The sequence below is a fragment of the Chiloscyllium plagiosum genome, unplaced genomic scaffold (assembly GCF_037043375.1).
Source record: "Chiloscyllium plagiosum isolate Xiang-an unplaced genomic scaffold, Cpla_swu_hap1 HiC_scaffold_7, whole genome shotgun sequence".
Lineage (NCBI taxonomy): Eukaryota > Metazoa > Chordata > Chondrichthyes > Orectolobiformes > Hemiscylliidae > Chiloscyllium > Chiloscyllium plagiosum.
In genome coordinates this window covers 55350952-55375464 of record NW_028270145.1, presented here as the reverse complement: position 1 = coordinate 55375464, position 24513 = coordinate 55350952, and the positions used below count along the sequence as shown (strand labels likewise).

At 45.9% G+C, this 24513-nt stretch overlaps 2 protein-coding genes across 9 annotated transcripts in view; one reads left to right on the top strand and one right to left on the bottom strand.

The window, feature by feature from the left end:
* Window positions 1-13581, bottom strand: part of ubr3 (ubiquitin protein ligase E3 component n-recognin 3) — a 362318-nt gene extending 348737 nt beyond the window's left edge. For all 6 annotated transcript variants that reach the window (XM_043693674.2, XM_087989039.1, XM_043693675.2 and 3 more), the window contains exon 1: window positions 13154-13581. In XM_043693674.2, coding sequence (XP_043549609.1) covers window positions 13154-13581 — 428 coding nt within the window. The remainder of the gene's footprint in view (window positions 1-13153) is intronic.
* The window catches only part of mettl5 (methyltransferase 5, N6-adenosine), a 31884-nt gene continuing 20911 nt past the window's right edge, over window positions 13541-24513 (top strand). Inside the window, exons 1-3 of one of the 3 annotated variants that reach the window (XM_043693696.2) lie at window positions 13591-13727; window positions 17530-17709; window positions 17826-18139. In XM_043693696.2, the coding sequence (XP_043549631.1) occupies window positions 18031-18139 (109 nt within the window). In that variant the 5' untranslated portion in view covers window positions 13591-13727; window positions 17530-17709; window positions 17826-18030. Of the gene's footprint in view, window positions 13728-17529; window positions 17710-17825; window positions 18140-24513 lie in introns of all 3 variants that reach the window. The other 2 variants (XM_043693697.2, XM_043693694.2) reach the window with 2 other exon arrangements.

Genomic DNA, 24513 nt, shown 5'->3' with positions numbered 1-24513 from the left:
GCGACAGTGAGCTGGTGCGAGCGGGGCGCGCGACAGTGAGCTGGTGCGAGCGGGCGCGCGACAGTGAGCTGGTGCGAGCGGGGCGCGCGACAGTGAGCTGGTGCGAGCGGGACGCGCGACAGTGAGCTGGTGCGAGCGGGCGCGCGACAGTGAGCTGGTGCGAGCGGGGCGCGCGACAGTGAGCTGGTGCGAGCGGGGCGCGCGACAGTGAGCTGGTGCGAGCGGGCGCGCGACAGTGAGCTGGTGCGAGCGGGCGCGCGACAGTGAGCTGGTGCGAGCGGGCGCGCGACAGTGAGCTGGTGCGAGCGGGCGCGCGACAGTGAGCTGGTGCGAGCGGGCGCGCGACAGTGAGCTGGTGCGAGCGGGCGCGCGACAGTGAGCTGGTGCGAGCGGGGCGCGCGACAGTGAGCTGGTGCGAGCGGGCGCGCGACAGAGCCAGAGAGAGAGAGCGCAAGCAGGTGTGAGAACGCAAGACAGTGCAAAGAGTGATTCGGCAGATAAACGAATTGGGGACCATTTGCAGCTGTCAGTGGGCTGTTTGCAGTAGCAGCCCAAATGATGTCAATGGATGTAACCAGTGGGCATTTAGAAATATGCATTAATTCAAGCAGTGCCAACAAGACTTCATGTCGGACAAATTGTTTTGGAGAGTATTCCATCACACTCATGATTTCTGCCTGACAAGACAGTGGAATTTGGGAAATTAGGAAGTGAGTTACTTGCTGCAAGATTCCTAGCCTCTGACCTGCTCTTGTAGCCACTGTATTTATATGGCTTGTCTAGTTCAATTTCTGGTCAATGGTAATCCCAAAAGTATTGATTGTCAAGGATTTAGTGATACTTGCACCATTACAGGATAGATCAGAGTCAGCATGGATTTATGGAGGGGAAATCATGCTTGACTAATCTTCTGGAATTTTTTGAGGATGTAAACTCTGAAGATGGACGAGGGAGATCCAGTAGATGTAGTGTACCTGGACTTTCAGAAAGCTTCTGATAAAGTCCCACATAGGAGGTTAGTGAGCAAAATTAGGGCACATGGCATTGGGGGCAAGGTACTAACTTGGATTGAAAGTTGGTTGGCTGACGGGAAACAAAAACAGTAGCGATAAACGGCTCAATTTCAGAATGGCAGGCAGTGACCAATGCTGGGACTGCAGCTTTTTATAATATATGATAAAGAAGATGGTATTAGTAATAACATTAGCAAATTTGCTGATGATACTAAACTGGGTGGCAGGGTGAAATGTGAGGAGGATGTTAGGAGAATACAGGGTGACCTGGACAGATTAGGTGAGTGGTCAGATGCATGGCAGATGCAGTTTAATGTGGATAAATGTATAAACTGGTCCTCACTCTGAACAAGAACAGGAAGGCAGATTACTACTTAAATGGAATCAATTTGGGTAAAGGGGCAGTACAGAGAGATCTGGGTGTTCTTGTGCACCAGTCAATGAAGGTAAGCATGAAGGTACAGCAGGTAGTGAAGAAAGCTAATAGCATGCTGGCCTTCATAACAAGAGGGATTGAGTATAGAAGCAAAGAGGTTCTTCTGCAGCTTTACAGGGCCCTGGTGAGACCACACCTGGAGTACTGTGTGCAGTTCTGGTCTCCAAATTTGAGGAAAGACATTCTGGCTATTGAGGGAGTGCAGCGTTGGTTCACGAGGTCAATTCCTGGAATGGCGGGACTTCCTTATGCTGAAAGACTGGAGAGACTGGGCTTGTATCCCCTTGAGTTTAGAAGACTGAGAGGGGATCTGATTGAGACATAAGATTATTAAAGGATTGGACACTCTGGAGGCAGGAAACATGTTTCCGCTGATGGGTGAGTGCCGAACCAGAGGACACAGCTTAAAAATATGGGGTAGACCATTTAGGACAGAGATGAGGAGACACTTCTTCACCCAGAGAGTGGTGGCTGTGTGGAATGCTCTGCCCCAGAGGGCAGTGGAGGCCCAGTCTCTGGATTCATTTAAGAAAGAGTTGGATAGAGCTCTCAAGGATTGTGGAATCAAGGGTTATGGACATAAGGCAGGAACAGGATACTGATTAAGGATGATCAGCCATGATCATATTGAATGGTGGTGCAGGCTCGAAGGGCAGAATGGCCTACTCCTGCACCTATTGTCTATTATGTGTGATGGTTGTATTTGTTCTTGTTGGAGATGGTTATTGCTTGGAATTTGTCTGGCATGAATGATACTTGTCCAAATAGAACAAGATTTGGGAGAGGGGCGTTGGGAATGCGATAGGTGGAAGGAGGTTAAGATGAGGGTGATAGGCCAGAGAGGGGGGTGGGGGCAGAGAGGTCGGGAAGGCGGTGCTGAGTCCGAGAGTTGGGACTGAGATAAGGTGAGGGGAGGGGAAATGAGGAAGCGGGAGAAATCTGCATTCATCCCTTGTCCCCTAGGCAGAAGATGAGGCGCTCTTCCTCTAGGCATCGTGTTGCCATGGTCTGACGATGGAGGAGGCCATGACCATGACCCCACCTCCCACCACCAAACCATCATCTCCCAGACCATCCATAACCTCATCACCTCAGGGAATTTCCCATCCACCGCCTCCAACCTCATAGTCCCACAACCCCGCACCGCCCATTTCTACCTCCTGCCCAAAATCCACAAACCTGACTGCCCTGGCCGACCCATTGTCTCAGCCTGCTCCTGCCCCACCGAACTCATACCTCGACATGGTCCTGCCCCCCCTTAGTCCAAGAACTCCCCACCTATGTTCGGGACACCACCCACACCCTTCACGTCCTCCATGATTTTCGCTTCCCCTGCCCCCAACTCCTTATCTTCACCATGGACATCCAGTCCCTGTACACCTCCATCCCCCATCACGAAGGCCTCAAAGTCCTCCGCTTCTTCCTTTCCCGCCGACCCAACCAGTACCCTTCCACTGACACCCTCCTTCGACTGACTGAACTGGATCTCACTCTGACCAACTTCTCTTTCCAATCCTCCCACTTCCTCCAAACCAAAGGAGTAGCCATGGGCACCCGCATGGGCCCCAGCTATGCCTGCTTCTTCGTCAGATATGTTGAACAGTCCATCTTCCGCAGCTACACTGGCATCACCCCCCACCTTTTCCTCCGCTACATCAATGACTGTATCGGCGCTACCTCGTGCTCCCACGAGGAGGTTGAACAGTTCATCCACTTTACCAACACCTTCCACCCCGACCTCAAATTTACCTGGACCGTCTCAGACTCCTCCCTCCCCTTCCTAGACTGCTCCATTTCTATCTCAGGCGCCCGACTCAACACGGACATTTAGTATAAATCGACTGACTCCCACAGCTACCTAGATTACACCTCCTCCCACCCTGCCCCCTGTACAAACGCCATCCCATATTCCCAATTCCTTCGCCTCCGCTGCATCTGCTCCCAGGAGGACCAATTCCAATACCGAACAACCCAGATGGCCTCCTTCTTCAAAGACTGCAATTTCCCCTCAGACGTGGTTGACTATGCTCTCCACCGCACCTCCTCCACTTCCCACTCCTCCGCCCTTGAACCCCGCCCCTCCAATCGTCACCAGGACAGAATCCCACTGGTCCTCACCTACCACCCCACCAAACTCCAGACACATTGTATCATCGTCATTTCCACCACCTCCAGACAGACCCCACCATCAAGGATATCTTTCCCTCTCCTCCCAGCGTTACGGAAAGACCACTCCCTCCACGACTCCCTAGTCAGGTCCACACCCCCCACCAACCCAACCTCCACTCCCGACACCTTCCCCTGCAACCGCAAGAAATGCAAAACTTACGCCCACACCTCTCCCCTCACTTCCCTCCAAGGCCCCAAGGGATCCTTCCATATCCATCACAAATTCACCTGCACCTCTACACACATCATTTACTGCATCCGCTGCACCCGATGTGGCCTCCTCTACATTGGGGAGACAGGCCGCCTACTTGTGGAACGTTTCAGAGAACACCTCTGGGACATCCGCACCAACCAACCCAACCGCCTCGTGGCTGAACACTAACTCCCCCTCCCACTCCGCCAAGGACATGCAGGTCCTTTGCCTCCTCCATCGCCAGACCATGGCAACACGACGCCTAGAGGAAGAGCGCCTCATCTTCCACCTAGGAACCCTCCAACCACAAGGGATGAATGCAGATTTCTCCAGCTTCCTCATTTCCCCACCCCCAACCTTATCTCAGTCCCAACCCTCGGACTCAGCACCGCCTTCTTGACCTGCAACCTTTTTCCCGACCTCTCTGCCCCCACCCCCTCTCCGGCCTATTACCCTCACCTATCGCATTCCCAACGCCCCTCCCCCAAGTCCCTCCTCCCTACCTTTTATCTTAGCCTGCTTAGCACACCTTTCTCACTCCTGAAGGGCTTATGCATGAAACATCGATTCTCCTGCTCCTTGGATGCTGCCTGACCTGCTGCACTTTTCCAGCAACACATTTTTCAGCTCGGATCTCCAGCATCTGCAGTCCTCATTTTCTCCTATTGTGGGAAACCAGAGCACCCAGAGGAAACCCACATAGACACAGGGAGAATGTGCAAACTTCACACAGACAGTTGCCAGAGGCAGGAATTGAACCTGGATCCCTGGTGCTTTGAGACAGCAGTGCTAACCACTGAGCCACTGTGCCGCCCGAAGAGCCGAAGAGAAATACCTATACAATGTATTCAAGAAGAACGGGTACTCAATAAACACAGTTCACCGATTCCTCAGCAACAAATCCAAACAAGCAGCCAAAACATGTCCAGAATCCCTAGCCACTCTCCCCTACATCAAAGACATCTTGGAAATGACTTCTAGACTACTCAGACCTCTTGGCATCATGGTAGCCCACAAATCTAATAACACACTAAAATAGCGGCTAATGAACTTGAAGGACCCGATACAAACAATAAGCAAAACTAATGTCATTTACAAAATACCTTGCTAGGACTGTAACAAACACCACAAATAGAAAGCAGGACATACCACCAGCGCTTCACCAGAGGCTCATTGATGCTGCCTAGTATGGTGATGAAATGTCTAAAAACAAACCTCCCAACTCAGCAAGCAAACTTACATCCAGAGGAATCACAAATGGTACTGAAAACTATTCAGCAATGATTGCACATTGCTACATCTGATAGAAAGAAGGTCACTGATGAAGCAGCTGAAGATGGAGCCTAGGTTACTCTCCTGAGGAATTCTGCTGAGATGTCCTGGAGCCAAGGTGACTGATCTCTAACAAACACAGCCATCTTTCTTTGTTAGAAGTATGGTTCAAAACAGATGAGATCTCATAACCATGCACGCACACACACACCTAGAACTCCTTGCTGCCATGCTAGATCAAATGGGACCTCGATATCGACTCTGACCTTACCTCTAGAATTTCTCAATTTTGCCCATTTTTCTTAAAAAAAGGCTGTAATGAGCTGTTGGAGGATCGAACAAAGTTGCTACATGTAACAAATCTGGATTGCCAAAAAAGCATTTAATAAAAAGAGATCGCACACAAGGCGACTTAAGACAGACAGAAAATGGCTCTAATGGTACAGTGGTAGTCTCCCTATCTCAGAGCCAGGAGGCCCAGGCCCATGTCCCATCTGCCACAAGAGGTGCATCATAACACCTCTGAACAGGCTGATGAGAAAATATCTTTCAGCACGGATTGCATAACTAAGAGGAGACAGGGTTGGTTAAAGGGAGCATTTTAGGATGGCAACCTGTAAATAGTGGAGTGCCACAGTTTCAGCGAGAAGGTCACAATTACTTATAATAATCACTTGGGCGGCACAAATGAACGTGCTACCGCCATGTTTGCAGGTGACACAAACAATTGACAGAAAGGCAAGCAGTATAGGTGAAACAAGTCTACAGAGGAATTCAGTCAGGTTGAGTCAGTAGTCAAAAACTTGGCAGATGGGATATAATGTGAGAAAATGTGAAGTTATACACTTTGGAATGAATAGAAGCATTAAATATTTTGTAAATTGGGAAAGACTGCTTAAAGCTGCCGCAGAGGGGGATCTGGTCGGTTCTCATGTATGTTAGCATCCTAGTTCAGCAGGTAGGAGAATGGAATGTTGATCTTTATTTCAAAAGGAATGTGGATAAAAATAGGGAGATCTAGTTAAAACTACACTCCAGTTCCACTCTTCTGTCTTCTGGACAATTAATGCTAGCCTAACCAGAAATGCTCACATCCTGTGAATGAATTTTAAAAACTGGGCAGACAATCAAAGGCTTGGTCGAAGAGGTGAGTTTTAAAGAGTGCCTTAGAGGAGGAGGAAAGTGAGGGACAAAGATAAAAACAATTCAGGAGAGACTTCCTTCGATGTATTTACAGCAAAATACTGCAGATGCTGGAGATCTGAATCAAAAATTAGTTTCATATCAGACTCAAAATACTAACTGTTGCTCTCTTCACAGATGCTGCCAACCTGCTCAGTTTCTCCAGCACACTTTTTATTCAAAGTATGGCCCCACCACAGGCCACTGTGGCTCAGCAGACATGCACACTGCACCCAGCTGGCTGGCAACTGCCCAGCTACCTGACAATAAACTGACAGAAGGTTGGAAGAACACAGCAAGCCAGGCAGCATCAGGGAGGTGGAGATGTCGACGTTTCAGGTGTAACCCTCCTTCAAGGCTGGGGGTGGGTGTGGGGGGAGCTGCAGGTAAAGGGGATGGCAGGGCAGAGTGGCAAAGTGTGGATAGGTGAAGACAGGTAAAGGGTACAACCTGGTTGGTTAGTGGGAGGAATTAATCCGGCTTGTGGCAGGGAGGAGTGAAAGGAATGGGCAATTTCCTTTTTATCTTTAACAAGTCAGCTATCTGACAAAGCAGCAGCATATCAAAGTTTGTATTTTCAAATAAATCCATTGTACTATAACCTGGTGCCATGGGACTCCTGACTTTGTCCACCCCAGTCCAGTGGCACTTCCAGGTTAAACTTGACAATTCACATCTCTGGTGTCATATTTCATATAAAGAGGAACCAGCAAGCATTTACCCAAACCATGAGTTAAATTCTCTGATTTTACCAATCACCATCCTGCCCCAATCCACCGGTTACTGAAAACCGCACCCATGCTCTTATATCATGGTCAGGTCCAACTATTCCAATGCTCTTCTGATTAATATCCTGCCAACTTGACTTCATCCCAAGCACAACCACTAGTGTCCTAACTCAGCGATTCCTACTCACACATGTCCACTGACCTACTCTGGCTTTCACACCCTGAAAAATTTAAAATTCTCATCCTTGTATTCAAATCCCTGCATTACCTCACCATTCTTATTCTCAGTCACCTCTTTTAGCCATACAACTCTGAAAGAATGTTTTGCCTCTCCAATTCTGACTTCTTGCATACTCACCAATTTTTATCACTCCATCACTGACAGCCATGTCTTTCACTACCGAGACTCCAGGCCCTGGAATTCTTCTCAATCTCAGTTTTTTCATTTAAGATGGTCCTTAAGTTGTTATTTTAAATTTTGATCACCAACCCAACAATTTCTTATTGTAGCTTGTTAAATTTGATTGCATAACATTCACGCGAAGGGCCATGGGATGCTTTGCTACCTTCGAGGTATCATTATAATCTCTCCAATTATCAATGAAAGTCATTGCCCCATCAAAAGCAATCTTGAAAACGGTCTTTCCCAACAGTTATAATAAATGCAAAATACAGGAGATGCTGAAAATCAAAAGATCTGAAATTATAACAGGATGTAGGGAAATGACAGAAGCTAAATGATTACTTTTGTGCCCATCTTCATGGAAGAAGCTACAAGAAATCTTCCAAGAGGAGTATCAAAGGAACCAATGAGAATGCTGAACTGAAAGCAATTAGTCAAATGAAGTAGCACAGGAGAAATTAATGACATGGATAGTTGACAAACTCTAAAGATCTGAAAATAATATACATTCTGATACTGAAAGCTATCTATAGAGGTAAATACATTGATCACTTTGCGAAATTCTACACATTCTGTAGCCTGCAGATTGGAATTTTGCAAACACACCACTGAGGAAATTTAAGACCAGTTAACCGGACATAAATGGTAGGGAAAATGCTACAAATTATTTTAAGCAATATGATTAACTGTATACTTAGAAAATAATAAACAGATTATTAAAACAGAAAGCAAGTCTGATAAAGTTGTGTAGCTTCAGGATGTTACTAGCAAAAGTAAAAAAAAAAAGGGGAAAACTAATGATGGCATGTCTTTGGATTTTCAGAATGTTTCAATAAGGCCTTGCATAGGAGGTTAATAAACAAACCCCTAGCCCTTGGAATCGACAGCAATATACCAGCATGGATTAAAGTTTGATGAACAGAACGAAAACCAAGTAGGATGAAATATGTCATTCCAAGACTGCCAGGGTAGAACTAGTGGACCACTGCAAAGATCAGTGCTTGAGCCTCAGCGGCATTAGGACCAAATGTTATATTCCCAAATTTGCAGATGACACAAGGTGTAAAGAGGCTTCAAGAGACAGACGGAGTGAGTTGGCAATACTATGGCACATGAAATATACTATGGATAACAAATGCTGTAGGAAGGATAGAAAAGTGGGGGGGGGGGGGGGGGGGGAGAGAAAAAAAAAGGAGGGGGAGTGGCGTTTTTGATAAGGGATAGTGTTACTGCTGTACTTGGGGAGGATATTCCTGCGATTGCATCCAGGAAAGTTATTCGGGTGGAACTGAGAAATATGAAAAGAGATGATCACCTTATTCTGATTATATTATGGACCGCCTAATAGTCAGCAGGAAATTGACAAAAAATTTGGAAGTAGACGGCATTCATCTATAAGAATACTAGGGTGATTATGGTTTCCAAACATAGTCTGGGACTGCCATAGTGTTAAGTCTTTAGATGGAGAGGAATTTGTTAAGTGCGTACCAGAAAATTTTCAGATTCGGTATGTGGATGTTCCTACTAGAGAAGGTGCAAAACTTTACCTACTCTTGGGAAATAAAATAGTGATGGAAAAGGATAGACCAGATCTAAAAGTTGAAGTTCTCAACTGGAGGAAGGCTAATTTTGACATTATTAGGCAAGAACTTTCAAAAGATGACAGGAGGCTGATGCTCACAGATGAAGGGACGGCTAGAAAATGCAAAGCCTTCAGAAATGAAATAACGAGGGTCTAGAGACAGTATATCCCTGTGAAGTTGACAGAATAAGCTGATAGATGCAGGAAATGCTGGATGACTAAGAAATTGAAGTTTTAGTGAACAAAAAGAAGGAAGCATATATCAGATATGGACAGCAGAAATTGAGTGTATCCAGTAGGAGTATACTTCAGGGGGAAAATCAGGAGGGCAAAAAGGGGACACGAGATAGCTTTGGCAAATAAGGTAAAGGAGAATCCAAAGAGTTTTTATAAATAAATTAAAGGACAAAAGGGTGAATCAGGAGACAACAGGGCCCCTCAGCAAGGCAGCCTATGTGCAGCCACAGGAGATGGAGGAGATACTAAACGAGTATTTTGCATCAGTGTGTACTGGGGAGAAGCTCATGGAATTTATAGAATGCGGGGGGGGGGGGGGGGGGGGGGGGGGGGGCGCGGGCGGAATACTTGGTGACAACTTGAAAAATGTCCATATTACAGAGAAGGAGGTGCAGCATGTCTTGAAATGCACAGATATGGTCAAATACCCAGGACCTGATCAGGTGTGCTCAAGAATTCTGTGGGAAGTTAGGCAAGTGATTGCTTGACTGCTTGCTGAGATATTTGTATCATCAACAGTCAGAGGGAAGATACTGGAAGACTGGAGGTTGACTAACGTATTGCCACTATTTAAGAAAGTTGGAAAGGTCAAGCCAGGGAACTATAGGTGAGCCTGATATTGATGGTGGGCAAGCTGTCAGAGGGAATTCAGAGACAGGATTTACGTATTTGCAAAGGCAAGGACTGATTAGGGAAGTCAGCGTGGCTTTGTGCATGGGAAATAATGTCTCATGAACTTGATTGAGGTTTTTGAAGTAAGAAAGAGGATTGATGAGGACAGAGCAGTGGATGTAATCTATGTGAACTTCAGCAAGATGTTCAGCAAGGCTCCTCATGGGAGACTGGTTAGCAAGGTTAGATTGCATGGAATACTGGGAGAACTAGCCATTTGGATACAGAACTGGCTCAAAGGTAGAAGACAGAGGGTGGTGGTGGAGGGTTGTTTTTCAGACTGGAGGCCTGTGACCGGAGGAGTGCCACAAAGATCGGTGCTAGGTGCACTATTTTTCATCATTTATATAAATAATTTGGATGTGTGCATAATAGGTATAGTTAGTAAGTTTGCAAGTGACACAAAAAATTGGAGGTGCCGTGGACAGTGAAGGTTACCTCAGATTGCAACAGGATCTTGATCAGATGGGCCAATGGGCCAAAAAGTGGCAGATGGAGTTTAATTTAAGTAAATGCGAGGTGCTGCATATTGGGAAAGCAAATCTTACCAGGACTTATACACTTAATGGTAAGGTCCGAGAGAGTGTTGCTGAACAACAAGACCTTGGAGTGCAGGTTCATAGCTCCTTGAAAGTACGGTCGCAGGTAGATAGGATAGGGAAGGCGGCGTTTGGTATGATTTCCTTTATTGGTCAGAGTATTGAGTACAGGAGTTGGGAGGTCATGTTGCGGGTGTACAGGACATTGGTTAGGCCACTTTTGGAATATTGCATGCAATTCTGGTCTCCTTCCTATTGGAAGGATGTTGTGAAATATGAAAGGGCTCTGAAAAGATTTACAAAGATGTTGCAGGGTTGGAGGATTTGAGCTATAGGGAGAGGCTGAACAAGCTGGGGCTGTTCCCCCTGGAGCGTCGAAGGCTGAGGGGTGACCTTATAGAGGTTTATAAAATCATGAGGGGCATGGATAGGAATAAACAAAGTCTTTTCCCTGGGGTGGGGGAGTCCAGAACTAGAGGACATAGGTTTAGGATGAGGGGGGAAAAAAGATATAAAAGAGACCTAAGGGACAACTTTTTCACGCAGAGGTTGGTGCATGTATGGAATGAGCTGCCAGTGGTGGAGGATGGTACAATTATAGCATTTAAAACACATCTGGATGGGTATATGAATAGGAAGGATTTAGAGGGATATGAGACAAGTGCTGGCAAATGGGACTGGATTAGGTGAGGATAACTAGTTGGAATGGACAAGTTGGACCGAAGGGTCTATCTCCATGCTGTACATCTCTATGATAGCACGTTTGAGGTCATCCCTTTGATTGGATGAAGAGGTGCAAAGTTTTTCTTAATTGGGGAGAAATTGGGAAATATTGATGTCAAAAGAGAGCTGGATATCAATATTCATGAGTCACTGAAATCCAACATGCAAGTGCAGCAATCAGTTAGGAAGGCATATGGTAGATTGGCCTTTATCATAAGAGTATTGGAGTACAGGAATAAAAATGTTCTGCTTCATTTCTGTAGAATCTTTTTGAGATTGCACCTTAAATTTTGTTGTGCAAGGCTTCTTAAAAGGAAGGATATACTTGCCATAAAGGGGCTATAGCGAATATTCACCAGAATAATCCATGGGACAACAGGATTGTTCCTGTAGGAGGCAGAGCCTTCTCTTAAGTTTAAAAAGAGAGAAAGTGATTTAACCGAAATTTATAAAATCCTTACAGGCCTCAATAGGGAAGATACAGGTAGGATTCTTTCCTGATTAAGGAGGGGGAGTTTTGGAGTTTAGAACCCAGACAAGCTATTTAGGACCAACATGAGGAGAAACTTCTTCACTCAGGAGCAGTAAATCTTTGGAATTCTATGCCCTAAAAGCTGTGAAAGTTCAGCCACTGAGTACGTTCAAGTCAGAGGTTGATTTATTTTTGGATACTAATGACATCGAGAAACATGGGGAAGTGTGTGTGGGAAAATCAATGTTGTAAGTGATCAATCATGATGGAGTAGCCAATGGCTACTCCTATATTCCAAAAACAGAAGGTGGTCGACAGATCAGGCAGCACCCATTGAAAAAACAAGTTAATGCTTCAGGGTCAGTTCTGAAGAAAGTCACAAACGTGAAAGATCATCAGTTTAGGGGCAAACTACTGCAGATGCTGGTATCTGACAACAAAAGAAAACTGGAGATCACAGCAGGTCAGGCAACATCTATGGAGATAAAGCAAGCTAGCTTTCCTGTCTAGATGACTCTTCGTCACACGTGAAGTGTGGAGGGGGTAGCATCTATGCAATAGTGGATGGAGTAGGAAGAAAGAACGTTGAATCACTTAATCTGAACTATTAACATATTTTCCCCCAAACATTCCTTCACCCCCAAATATTGCATAAACACTGTCTGCTGCATATTTCATGTCAACTCTGAAAAAGTCATCCAGAGTCGAAACGTTCGGTTGCTTTTTTTCCATGGATAATGCCTGCCCGCCTGTGATCTTCAGCATTTCTTGTTTTCAGTAAATACAAACCGATGAATTAGTTAGCTATCCATAAATGCTGTCGGACTCGGCGACTGCTCACACCAGCAAAACGTTAACTTCTCCGTACTATTATTATTTTTTGAGATGGTTCACGACATGAAGGAATCAGTGCTGTTACTTGTAAAATTTGTGCTTCGGGGATAAATTTGTATGGGCATCACACCTACACTTATACGCTGTCGTATGCGGGTAATACCTAAAATGTCACACGATATTTACGATTGTGACAGAAGTCCGTCAGTGATTTAATGTTATTTAGTGACACGTCAACACAAAACTCGAAACCTTCCAAACTTGCAGCAGGTTTACATAAACAAACCCTTATTTTTAAGAAAGAGGGAGTAATTCTACTTTTTAAAATATTTACTAAATGCATTTCTACCTTTAACTACTTATATTGTAACGTTTATCTCAGCACAGCATTCCCGATTCTTACAAAATACGGGTAAAGAAACATTCCGAAATCTCTGGATAGCACCAGTAAAGAGCCACAGGGATCTTACGTATTGGCAACGGAGCACGGAAAGTTTACAAACAAGTGCTAATTTTGCTACTCTTGGCCTAAGGTCAACATCAACAAATACCCGGTGAATGTAAACTGTTACTGGTTTTAAAATAAAGTTTATTTAAAAAAAATGCAAGGGCTGTCCTTGATCCGGAGTTTATTACGAGAGAGGTGCCCGGGTCAGATATAGGCTCAGAGCTCCTGTTTCAGGGCTCTCTTCACTCACCCACTTTCCCGCATCACACTGCTGTCCCCGCAGTCACAGGCCCCGCCCGCCTGACTCCGAAACATGTTGAAATCGTGACCCGTGTGTTCTCCGGCGTTGAAGCACTCGGCGCACAGGGACATACACGGCGAGATCCCGCACGTCCTGCAGCGGTACGCCACAAAGTTGGCGGTCCACACCAAGCCGCAGAGGGTCGCGTTGTCATAGCCGCGCACCATTTTACAGAAGTCATCGAAGCTCTCGCCACCGGCCATCAGGCTCTTGCACCACTCGATCACCTCGGCCTCGGCCACCGCTCTCTCCGGGCTCAGGACGCTATCCAGCAGCTCTCCGAGCAGCTGCACGCCCCTACCATCCTGCCGGCTGCACTCAGCCTTCAGCGAAGCGGCCGTACTCCTCTTGTCCCGGCCCAGTAGTGACGCCGCCATAGCGGCCCGCAGCCGGCCAGCCGAGCCTGCTTATTTATTTTGTTCTTGGAGCAGCCTGCTGCCAACTCTCGTGAGAGTTCACCCGCCGCCGGAAGCAGGTAGAATGTCTGCGCGCCTCTTTCCGGAAGTGCTCTTCACTACAGTTGGTAAGCGCGTTTCCCGGGGAGGGGGATGTGGCAGAGATATTCACAGAGACTTGTTTCTAGTCCCTCATTCCGAAAAATTATAACTCCTAGAAATGGTGCAGGAGGAACTTACGATTCTTTGAAATGTGCGTGTGCGCGAACAAGCACATACGTTCAATGTAAATATTTTTGCTGCAACACACAAATAGCAAAGCAGCTTGAAATCTGAACGAAATGACAGGAATTTGTTGGAAATGCACAATCAGGTCTGTGGGAAGAAAACGTTTCAAGGGTTAACGTTTCAAGTTTGACTTTTCATCAGAACAGAACACAGTTGGAAATCTAATAGGTTTTGAGCAAGTGAAAGTTGGTTGGGAATGTTGGTGTTGGCAGGCCGACCCCATCACAAACAATAAAAGTAAGGCCCGCTTCAGCTGGCATGGGAGGACACGATAATCATTTATGCAACCATTTGTGCGTATGCTCGCATTTAACAACTGATGGTTGCATTTCCAGAGAGAATAGCGAGTTATTTTAATGCTTAGGTTTAGGCAACAAATATGTTGCACCTAAAGGACAGAGTTCCTGTCTGGGAAATTTTTAAAATTGTCCAACTTTAAAGGAGAACCTTCTCAACACGTGTTTTGCATATACCTACCTCAAGGACCCTGCAAACCACCCCCCCCCCCCCGTTTCTCACACTGTCCCCTATGCTGCAAATTTCCCCATCAAACGCACATCTTTTCCCAATACCGCTGCCCACATTCACCCTGCTGCCTTGTGCGTAGGAATTTAGTGAAAAGCAGTAAACTACTTTTAGAGCAATTTTAATGAAAATAGCACCATGTTCATAATGCTTCAAGTTTTTAACTGAATCGCAAATCTTAAGTGTCATAAAAATTAAGCATTTGCAATTTCAAATTCTGTTAAAATAAAATCTGTAAGTAATGGACGTAAAAGTTGGAAGAGGGGCTAAATAATGAACATGTAAACTGGGAGCTTACAGTCATGATCTTCTGAATGATGGAGCAAGATTGAAGGACCAAATGGCCCAGCTCCCAAGTCTCATGTTATCTTAGTAATATTAAAGTGTTGTCATTGATGTTGGAATGCATTGAACTAAATGAATTGCATTGTAATTTGTCAGACTTAGACTTCCAAAACAAATTTATAATTGATTATAATACAGCATTGAGAAACCTTTTCCTCAGTTCCAAAATCATAGGCAATACACATACATTAGAAGTATTGCAGATAATGTAATTCTCACCCTCTCCCAGTATATAATTCCATTATGCTTCTCTACCACATTAAATTGACCTTTTATATTTAGCTTCAGTTCAGTTCCATCTGAGTTCAACAGTTCTATTCACAATTCGTCCCATAATAAAATAATCCTTGTATAACACTGCTAATCAATAACCAGCAAATAACTTTTATTTAAATAAACAGCTGTTTGACATGAAAATATATATGTTTTGTAGATAGATACTGTGATAGAATATTAGACAATCATTGCTGCTTTTACCACTAACTTTTGTTTCTTTGTTCATTGTGATATTAAATTCGCTAGATGTTTTCATTCTTGCTGATCTTCTTTCACTTAAAGTCATAGAGATGTAAAGTATGGAAACAGACCCTTTTATCTAACTCATCAATGCCAACCAAATATCCTGTATTTATATATATAGAATCCCATTTGGTCCATATCCCTCTAAACCCTTCCTATTCATATAGGAGTCCAGATGCCTTTTAAATGTTGTAATTGTACCAGTCTCCACCACTTCCTTTAGCAGTTCATTCCAAACATGCACCACCCTCAGGTCCCTTTTATATCTTTCCCCTCTCACACTAAACCAATCCCTCCAGTTTTGGAATCCCTCTCCCCAGGGAAAAGACCTTGCCTATTTACCATATATATGCCACTTATGATTTTATAAACCTCTCTAAGGTCACCACTCAACCTCTGATGCTCCAGGGAAAATAGCCCCAGCCTATTCAGCCTTTCCCTATAGCTCAAACCCTCCAAGGTTGGCAATATTGTCATGAATCCTTTCTGAACCCTTTCAAGTTTCACACCATCCTTCCAATAGGAGAGACCAAAATCACAAGTACTCCTCCAAAAGTGGCCAAACCTGTACAGCTGCAATATGACCATCCAACTCTTATATTCAGTGCACTAACCAATAAAGGCAAGCAGACCAAACACCTTTCCCACTATCCTATCTACGTGTGACTCTACTTTCAAGGAACTAGGAACCAGCACTCCAAGGTCTCTTTGTTCAGTAACGTTCCCTAGGACCTTACCATTAAGTTGTACCATTTGGCCACCTGCTCAAACCTGTTCTGATTTGCCTTTCCAAAATGCAACACCTCACACTTACCTGAATTAAATTGAACCCTGTCTGCCACTCCTCAGCCCATTTCTCCATCTGATCAAGATCCCATTGAACTCTGAGGTAACCTTTGTTGTCCACTACACCTCCAAATTTAGTGTCATCTGCAAACTTATTAACATACCTCTTACGTTTATATCCAAAGCATTTATGGATGTAAATTTGCTCACTGACCTGGAAGATCCAGTTTCATACATTTCATCATCATACTAGGGAGCCTCCAATGAAGCACTAGTGTTATGACCCACTTTCTATTTGTGTTTAGGTTTCCTTGGGTTGGTGATGTCATTTCCTGTGGGGATGTCATTTCCTGTTCTTTTTCTCAGAAGTTGATAAATGGGATCCAAGTCAATAAGCTTGTTGATAGAGTTCCAGTTGGAATACATATGAGGAAGCACACCACATCCATCCTAGGACAAGCCAAACAGAGACATGCCTGAGAATTCCTAGAAGCATGGTATTCCAACCTGTACAGCTGCAATATGACCATCCCAAATATTTATTTATAAATGGCAAAAGCCAATGGATCTAGCACCTATCATTGTGGCATTTCACTGGTCACAGGTCTCCAGTCTGAAAACCAATCTACCCTCTGTGGCAGATGGAGTTTAAGTTAGATAAATGTGAGATGCTGCATTTTAGGAAAACATATCTTAACAGGAATTATATGCATAATGGTAAGGTCCTAGGGAGTGTTGCTGAACAAAGAGACTTTGGAGTGCAGATTCATAGCTCCTTGAAAGTAGAGTTGCAGATGGATAGGATAGCGAAGAAGGTGTTTGGTATGCTTTTCTTTATTGGTCAGAGTATTGAGTACAGGGGTTGGGAGGTCATATTGTAGATATACAGGACTTTAGTTAGGCCACTGTTGGAATATTGTGTGCAGTTCTGGTCTCCTTCAATCGGGAGAATGTTGTGTAACTTGAAAACATTCAGAAAAGATTTACAAGGATGTTCCCAGGGTTGGAGGATTTGAGCTATAGGAAGAGGTTGAATAGGCTAGGGCTGTTTTCCCTGGAGCGTTGGAGGCTGAGGAGTGACCTTAAATAGGTTTATAAGAGCAGAAGGGGCATGAATAGGATAAATAGACAAAGTTTCTTCCCTGGGATCGGAGAGTCCAGAACTAGAGGGCATAGGTTTAGCGTGAGAGGGAAAAGGTATAAAAGAAACTTAAGGGGCAACTTTTTCAGAGGGTGGTAAGTGTATGGAATGAGCTGCCAGAGGAAGTAGTGGAGGCTAGTACAACAAATTTAAAAGGTATCTGGATAGGTTTCTGAATAGCCAGGGTTTGGAGGGATATGGGACAGGTGCTAGCAGTTGGGAGTAAATTGGGTTGGGATATCTGGTCGATATCTGGACGAGTTGGACCGAAAGATCGGTTTCCGTGCTGTACATCTCTATGACTCTTCTCAATTTTATCTTTGAAGGAGATTTGTGTATATCCAGGACAGGATTTTAAGAGATGCAAATAGAACACAGCTAGGTAACCTTAACAGAGTACTCGCTATCTGGCTGAAACCCAAAGCCACGGATCTTAGTGCTCGGTCACCTCGAAGGAGGATGTTATCTCACCAACTTATCTGGTCAATGAGGAATTGTTGTTTCAGGTGGGAAACCTAACCCACTTTTTCACCCGTTGCCGTATCACTAACTCAGATTTTTATTGTCATGTTTCCCTTTGTTCACTCCTTATTTAAACGTTGTATTCTTTCCTTTCCATCAGCTGAGCTTGGCATGATTTATGAATCTTAGGGACTAGAGGATCGAAAACCAGAAGAACGTATTGGAGCAACTCAGCAAATCTGGCCAGCAGCATCTGTGGAGAGAGAGTTGATGTTTCGAGCCCAATATCATTTCTTCGGAACTGAAGAATTGGGCTCTGCTTGTAGTCAGGGGTTGGAGTTGGTTGCACACGGGCTACAAAAACCATGAAGCGTCTCAAGCTGAAAGAATTGGAGAGTTTATTGCAGCGAGTGGATGGTTTTGAGCAGCCGAAGTTACTCCTTGAACAATATCCCACGAGCCCGCATATAGCAGGTAAGCGGTGCGAACACTCATCAAAATTACATTTCCTTTAAATTACCAGAAGATACTGTCGGCATCACACTGTAACATAGTAATGAGAACTAAGAAACTGCTTAATTTTAAACAGCTAACCTTTGAGAGAAACATCAACACAAGGTATGTTTATTCCCCGGCGCCTATTTTCAATTTGTAATCGCCTGTGGCAGACTGACCTCTCTCAAAATCCGAATGCCAGCTCTCAGACACCACATTCACACTGTCCGCCCTCATTGCCTCCAGTGATCTCCCCTCCACTGCCTCCAACCTTGCAGTATCCCAGCCCCATGCTGCCTGGTTCTACCTGCTCCTACAACAGCACAACTACCCCTACAGACCCATTGTCTCCCTGCCCCACCGAGCTGATCGCATCCTAACTCGACTCCATCCTCTTCCTCGGTTCAAACACTTCCCATCTACATCCGTGAACTAACCAGGCCATTCACCTCTTTAGTAATTTCTAGTTCTCCAGCCCCTAGTGCTTTATTTTCACCGTGGACATGCAGTCCTTATGCATGTCCATACCCCACAAAGATGGCCTTCACGCAATTAGCTTCTTCCTCTCCAACAGACCCATCCAGTCCCCTTCCACCAATACCCTCCTCAGCCTCACCGAACTAGTCCTCACCCTTAATAACTTTTCCTTTAACTCTTCCCATTTCCTCCAAATCCAGGAGGTGTCCAAGGGCACTGGGATGTGCCCTAGTTACGCCTGCCTCTTTGTCAGCTATGTCGAACAGTCCCTCTTCATAACCTACACAGACACTGTGCCCCAATTTTTCTGTCATTACATTGATGACAACATTGGTGCAACATCCTGCCCAGGCCGAACTGGAGCAGTTCGCCCACAACTTTCACCCCACCCTCAAATTCACTTGGTCCATCTCCGACACCTCCCTCCTCTTTCTTGACCTCTCCATTTCCATCTCTGGCAATAGTCTCCAGGCAAACGTTTACTATAAACCCACAGACTCCCATAACTACCTGGACCACGCCACCTCCCACTCAGTATCCTGCAAGAACACCATCATGTTCTCCTCCACCACATCTACTCTGACAAGGAGACACTCCACTCCCAAGCATCCCAATTGTCCACCTATTTTGAACAACTTGCTTTCCCCCCTCTAATGTTTCCCCCCCTCTAACAGCCCTCCACTGCACCTCCTCCATTCCCCAATCCACTACTCAACCCTCCCCCCTTTCAATGCAATAAAGTCCTCACCTATCACCCCACTAGTCTGTGCATCCAATGTATCATCCTTAAACACTTCCACAAACTCTGATTAGACCCCATCACCAGGGACACCTTCCCCTCCCCACCCCTGTCTACCTTCTGCAAGGACTGTTCCTTTCATCAACCCCCTCCCCCCCCCCCCCCCCCCCCCGGAACCATGGAACCCCCAGATACCTGCATAAAAGATGCAAAAATCTGCAAGCACATCACCCTCCTCATCTCCATCCAGGGCTCCAAACAATGCTTCCAGGTCAATCAAAGGCTCTCCTGCCTCTCCTCCTACCTAGTTTACTGTATCAGGTGCCCTCTGTCATTTTCTCTACATCAGCGAGACCAAACTTTAGCTCATAACACATTTCACCGAGCATCTCGGCTGGCCCCGCAGGGGCTGATTTGACCTCCAGTCACTGCCCACTTTAATTCCCCTTCCCACTCCTTTCCAACATAACCATCCTTAGCCCCCTCCATTGCAGCTTGCAACCCAGAGGACTCAACAATAAGTTCTCCAATTTCAAATAACCACCCTTTCCATCCCCCGACTTCCTCCCCAGTCCCTCCCCCTCCCTTCCAATCCTCTGATCGACCCTTCCTTCCAGCAACGAGAAGAACGTGAGATCTGCAGATGCTGGAGATCAGAGTTGAAAAGTGTAGCACTGGAAAAGCACAGCAGGTCAGGCAGCATCCGTGGAACAGGAGAATCAACATTTTGGGCATGAGCCCTTTATCGGTAATGTTGTGGGGTGGGGAAGGGGCTGAGAGATAAATAGGAGGGTGGGGTAGGGCGGGGCTGGGTTGGAGGTAGCTGGTAAGGCAATAGGTAGATACAAGTGAGAGGTGATGGTGATAGGTCAGGGGGCGGGTAGAACAGATAGGTACGAAGAAAGATTGAAGGACAGTTAAAGAAGGCGGTGCCAAGTTGGAGGATTGGATGAGGTGGGGTGAGGGGAGATGAGGAAACTGGTGAAATCGACTTTGGTGCTGTGTGTTTGGAAGGTCCCAAGAGGGACGATGAAGCCTTCTTACTCCAGGCATCGGGTGGCTTAAATTCGGCGTTGGAGGAGGCCCAGGACTTGCCTATCCTTGGTGGAGTGGAGGGGAAGTTGAAGTGATCAGCACAGGGCAGTGGAATTGTTTGGTGCGTGTGTCCGAGAGATGTTTCCCGGTTGGCATCCTGTCTCCCCATGTGGAGGAGCCCACATTGAGAGCAATGGATACAGTAGATGAGGTTTTTGGATCTGCGGGAAAATCTCTGCTGGATGTGGAAGGATCCTTTGGGGCCTTGGATGGAGATGAGAGAAGGGATGAGTGCAGGTTTTACACCTCTTGTGGCAGCAAGGGAAGGTGCTGGGAGTGGAGGGTGTGATGATGGGAGGCTTGGACCTAACAAGGGAGCAGTGGAGGGAATGGTCTCTGCGGAATGCTGAAAGGGGTGGGGCAGAAAATATATTTCTGGTGCGGTCTGATTGTAAGTGGTGGAATTGGCAGAGGATAATGCACTGTATCCAGACATGAGTGGGGTGGAAAATGAGGTCTGGGGAGTTCTACCCCTGTTGCGTTTGGATGGGTGGGGTTCAAGGACAGAGGTGCAGGAAGTGGAGGAACTGTGCTGGAGGGCATTATTGATCATGTGGGAAGGGAAATTGTGGTCCTTGAAGTAAGAGGCCATGTTGGGCCGAAGGGCCTGTTTCCACACTAAGTAATCTAATCTAATCTAATCTAATCTGGTTTTGTCCTGAAGTGGAATTGCTCCTCCTGGGAGCAGATAAAGTAGTGGCAGAGGAATAGGGAGTTATTACATGAGGAGGAGTGGGAGGAGGTCTTGTCCAGATAGCTGTGGAAGTCACTGGGTTGGAAGTAGATGTCCGTGTTGAGTTGATCGCCAGAAATGTAGACTCAGAAGTTCAGGAAGGGGAGGGACGTGTCCAAAATGGTCCAGGTGAACTTGAGATCAGGGTGAAAGATGAACTATTCAACCTCTTCATGGGAGCATGAGGTGTACCAATACAGTCATCAGTACAGCAGTGGAAAAGGTGGGGAATAATGCCAATACAGCTACAGAAGATGGACTGTTCCACATATCCGACAAAGGGGTAGGCATAGCTGGGGCCCATGCGGGTGCTCATGTCCAACCCTTTGGTCGGAAGGAAATGGGAGGGTTCGAAGGAGAAGTTGTTGAGGGTGGGGACCAGTTCCGCCAATTGAACGAATGTATCAGTGGAGGAGGAAGAAACAAAGGGCAAATGGATGTGTACAGGGACTGGATATCCATGGCGAAGATGAGAAGTTGAGGGCCAGGGAAACTAAAGTTATGAAGGAGGTAGAGGGCATGGGGTGGTTTCCTGAATGTATGTGGGAAGTTCCAGGACCAAGGGAGTACAGGATGATGTCAAGATATGAGGAGATAAGTTTGGTGGGACAGGGACAGAAGGAAAGGATAGGTCGACTGGGGCAGTCAGGTTTGTGAATTTTGGGTAAGAGGTAGAACCTGGTGGTACGGTTCCGAGACTGAGGTTGGAGTTTGTGGATGGTCTGGGAGATGATGGTTTGGCGACGGGAGGCGAGATTGTGGTTGAGGTGGCAGTAGGAGAAGGTGTCCGTGATTTGGCACCTGGTTTCAGTATAGAGGTTGGTGCCCCAGACTACTAATGCGCACCCTCCTTGCTCAATGGTTTAATGTTGAGGTTAGGGTTGGAGTGGAGGGCTGTGCTTCGTGAGTGAGAGTGGGTGGAGTGGGTGAGAGGGGTGGACAGGTTGAGACGGTCAATGTCATGATGACATTGTAAGTGGTGGAAATGGCAGAGGATAATGTGTGGTATCCAGAGATTAGTGGAGTGGAAGGTGAGAACCAGAGAGGGGTAGTTGGGGGTGGGGGCGTTGTTCTATCCTTGCGTTTGGAGGGGTGGGGTTCAAGAATGTGCGGGAAGTGGAGGAGATGTTGAGAGGGGGTAAGTGACCAGGACGGAGTGTCCAAATGGATGGAGTATGTTGGTAGTGGGAGAAGGGGTCCTTGGTGGGTGGGTGGGAGTCCCAATGGAAAAGGTAAGCCCGGAGGCAGTGGAAGAAAAGTTTTATGTCACAATGTGTTTAGAATTCGTTGACCTTGGAGTGTAGTGTAATGAAGGTGAGACCTTTATTGCGGGCTGATCATCCATCCTCAGTGAGGGGTAGGTCTGGGGGGATGGTTAAAAACTTGGCAGGACTGGGAGCTAGGTCATGGTATAGAGCTGGAGCTGGGAGTATGGGGGCCGAGACTGTGTCTCTGGAGTGGGTGTGGCCATGGTATCAGTGACGTCACCAAAGGAAGTGACATACTCCACAGGTTCATTGGTGTTGTTCCGATGAGTGACATCAGTGGGGTCTGAAGTGGGATAGCGGCAACCACGGGGGCAGAAGTGACGTGATGGGTAGGCTTCGCAGAGTTTTTGGTGGTGATGGTCCTGGCAGCAATTGCGGAGGCAGTGGCCATGGTCTATGGGGTGGCAGAAGTGAAGGTCCATGGGCGTCATCCTAATGGAACCAAGGCAAAGGGTTTCCGACGTTCGACTTATCCAACGTCTGTCCCATTTTAAAAATCTTCCTAATTTATCTCTATATACTAGTCCAATGTCCTCAGTCTCCACACTCACTTCAGGTTCCTGACCTTTGCGTGGGGTCTTCCACTCTTAACAGCTGGTCTAAGGCAGGGTGATTGAGACAGACACAGTAGTTATCCTTTATCTTATGGACTGTTCTGGGTCCTCAAACCCTGCTATTAGAGGACTCCAATGTCCCTGGGACGATCTCATTAGCGTACAAGTACATAAGTTATCTCAGCGATTCCGTCACTACAGAGTCCTAATGGATGAGGGGTCGACTAAATGATCTCTCTCACTTAGTGAGAGAGATCAAGGTAAATTTTATCTACTGGGCCCAGCCCTCTCATATTACTGTCACACAGACGATCACTTACTAAATCTGCCCGGAAGCTTCATATATGTTGGAATCCCACTCTTGTTGCCAAATGTGAGGTTCCCTTCTTGAGATTCTTACACGCTTGATGCAAATGCAATATACCAATTTCTGTGAACAGCCACAATTTATTTAACTAAGTACAAGCTTTTGTAGGATCACTTAACACTCTTCGTGATGCTTGCTGAGCACGTCAAGCGAGGCTCCCCGAACAAGGAAATCATCCTCCCTTTATCCAGGGTTTTACATCACAGTCAGTCATGCACACAAGACACAACCCACCCTGTCACTCCCTCGTAGTCACATACCACCCAAAAACAATGTAAAATTATTAGATTATTTCCACAAACAGTGTGTGATTAGGTTATTCCTTAAACTGCAGCATTTACAGAGTATGGTTAGATTATCACATTCTGCCTGCACGACAGAAAAACACACCCACGCAGGACATCCAATTTCTTACATGTCAGCAAAACAAGTTAACCCATTAACAGCTCAAAAGCTCCTTTCTTCAGAACACCCATCTGCTTGTTTCATCCATTTTCAACAATATTTGATATATTGTATTTACAAGAGAAAAACTGTCTACAAATTAATCAAATGGTATTTTAGAACAAAGAGAGCTGAATGGATAATCTCCAGTGAGGTGGCATTTTAAAAGATGCATTCAATGGATTCTCACATGTACAAAAGCATTTTATAGCCAATTTTGGTTATCATATTGTACTCTTTGTTGTAATATAGCCCTTGTCTTGATTGATTGAGTTATGTTTCGAAGGAATGGGAAGAATGGTTAAAGAAACGATTATGGGTGGAGAATAAATGCCATTTTATTTTGGTCTCCTGGATGATCGCAGAACAAAGGATATTTTTGGTTGTAACAAAACTTAAGAGCTGCATTTATTCACTAAGATTATGGTGGACCTCATTGCAGTCTCAACTCAGAGTCATAGAGATGTATCGCATGGAAACAAACCCTTCGGTCCAACCCGTCCATGCCAACCAGATATCCCAACCCAATCTACTCACCTGCCAGCACCCGGCCCATATCCCTCCAAACCCTTCCTATTCTTATACCCATCCAGATGCCTTTTAAATGTTGCAATTGTACTAGGCTCCACCACACCCTCTGGCAGCTCATTCCATACACATACCACCCTCTTCGTGA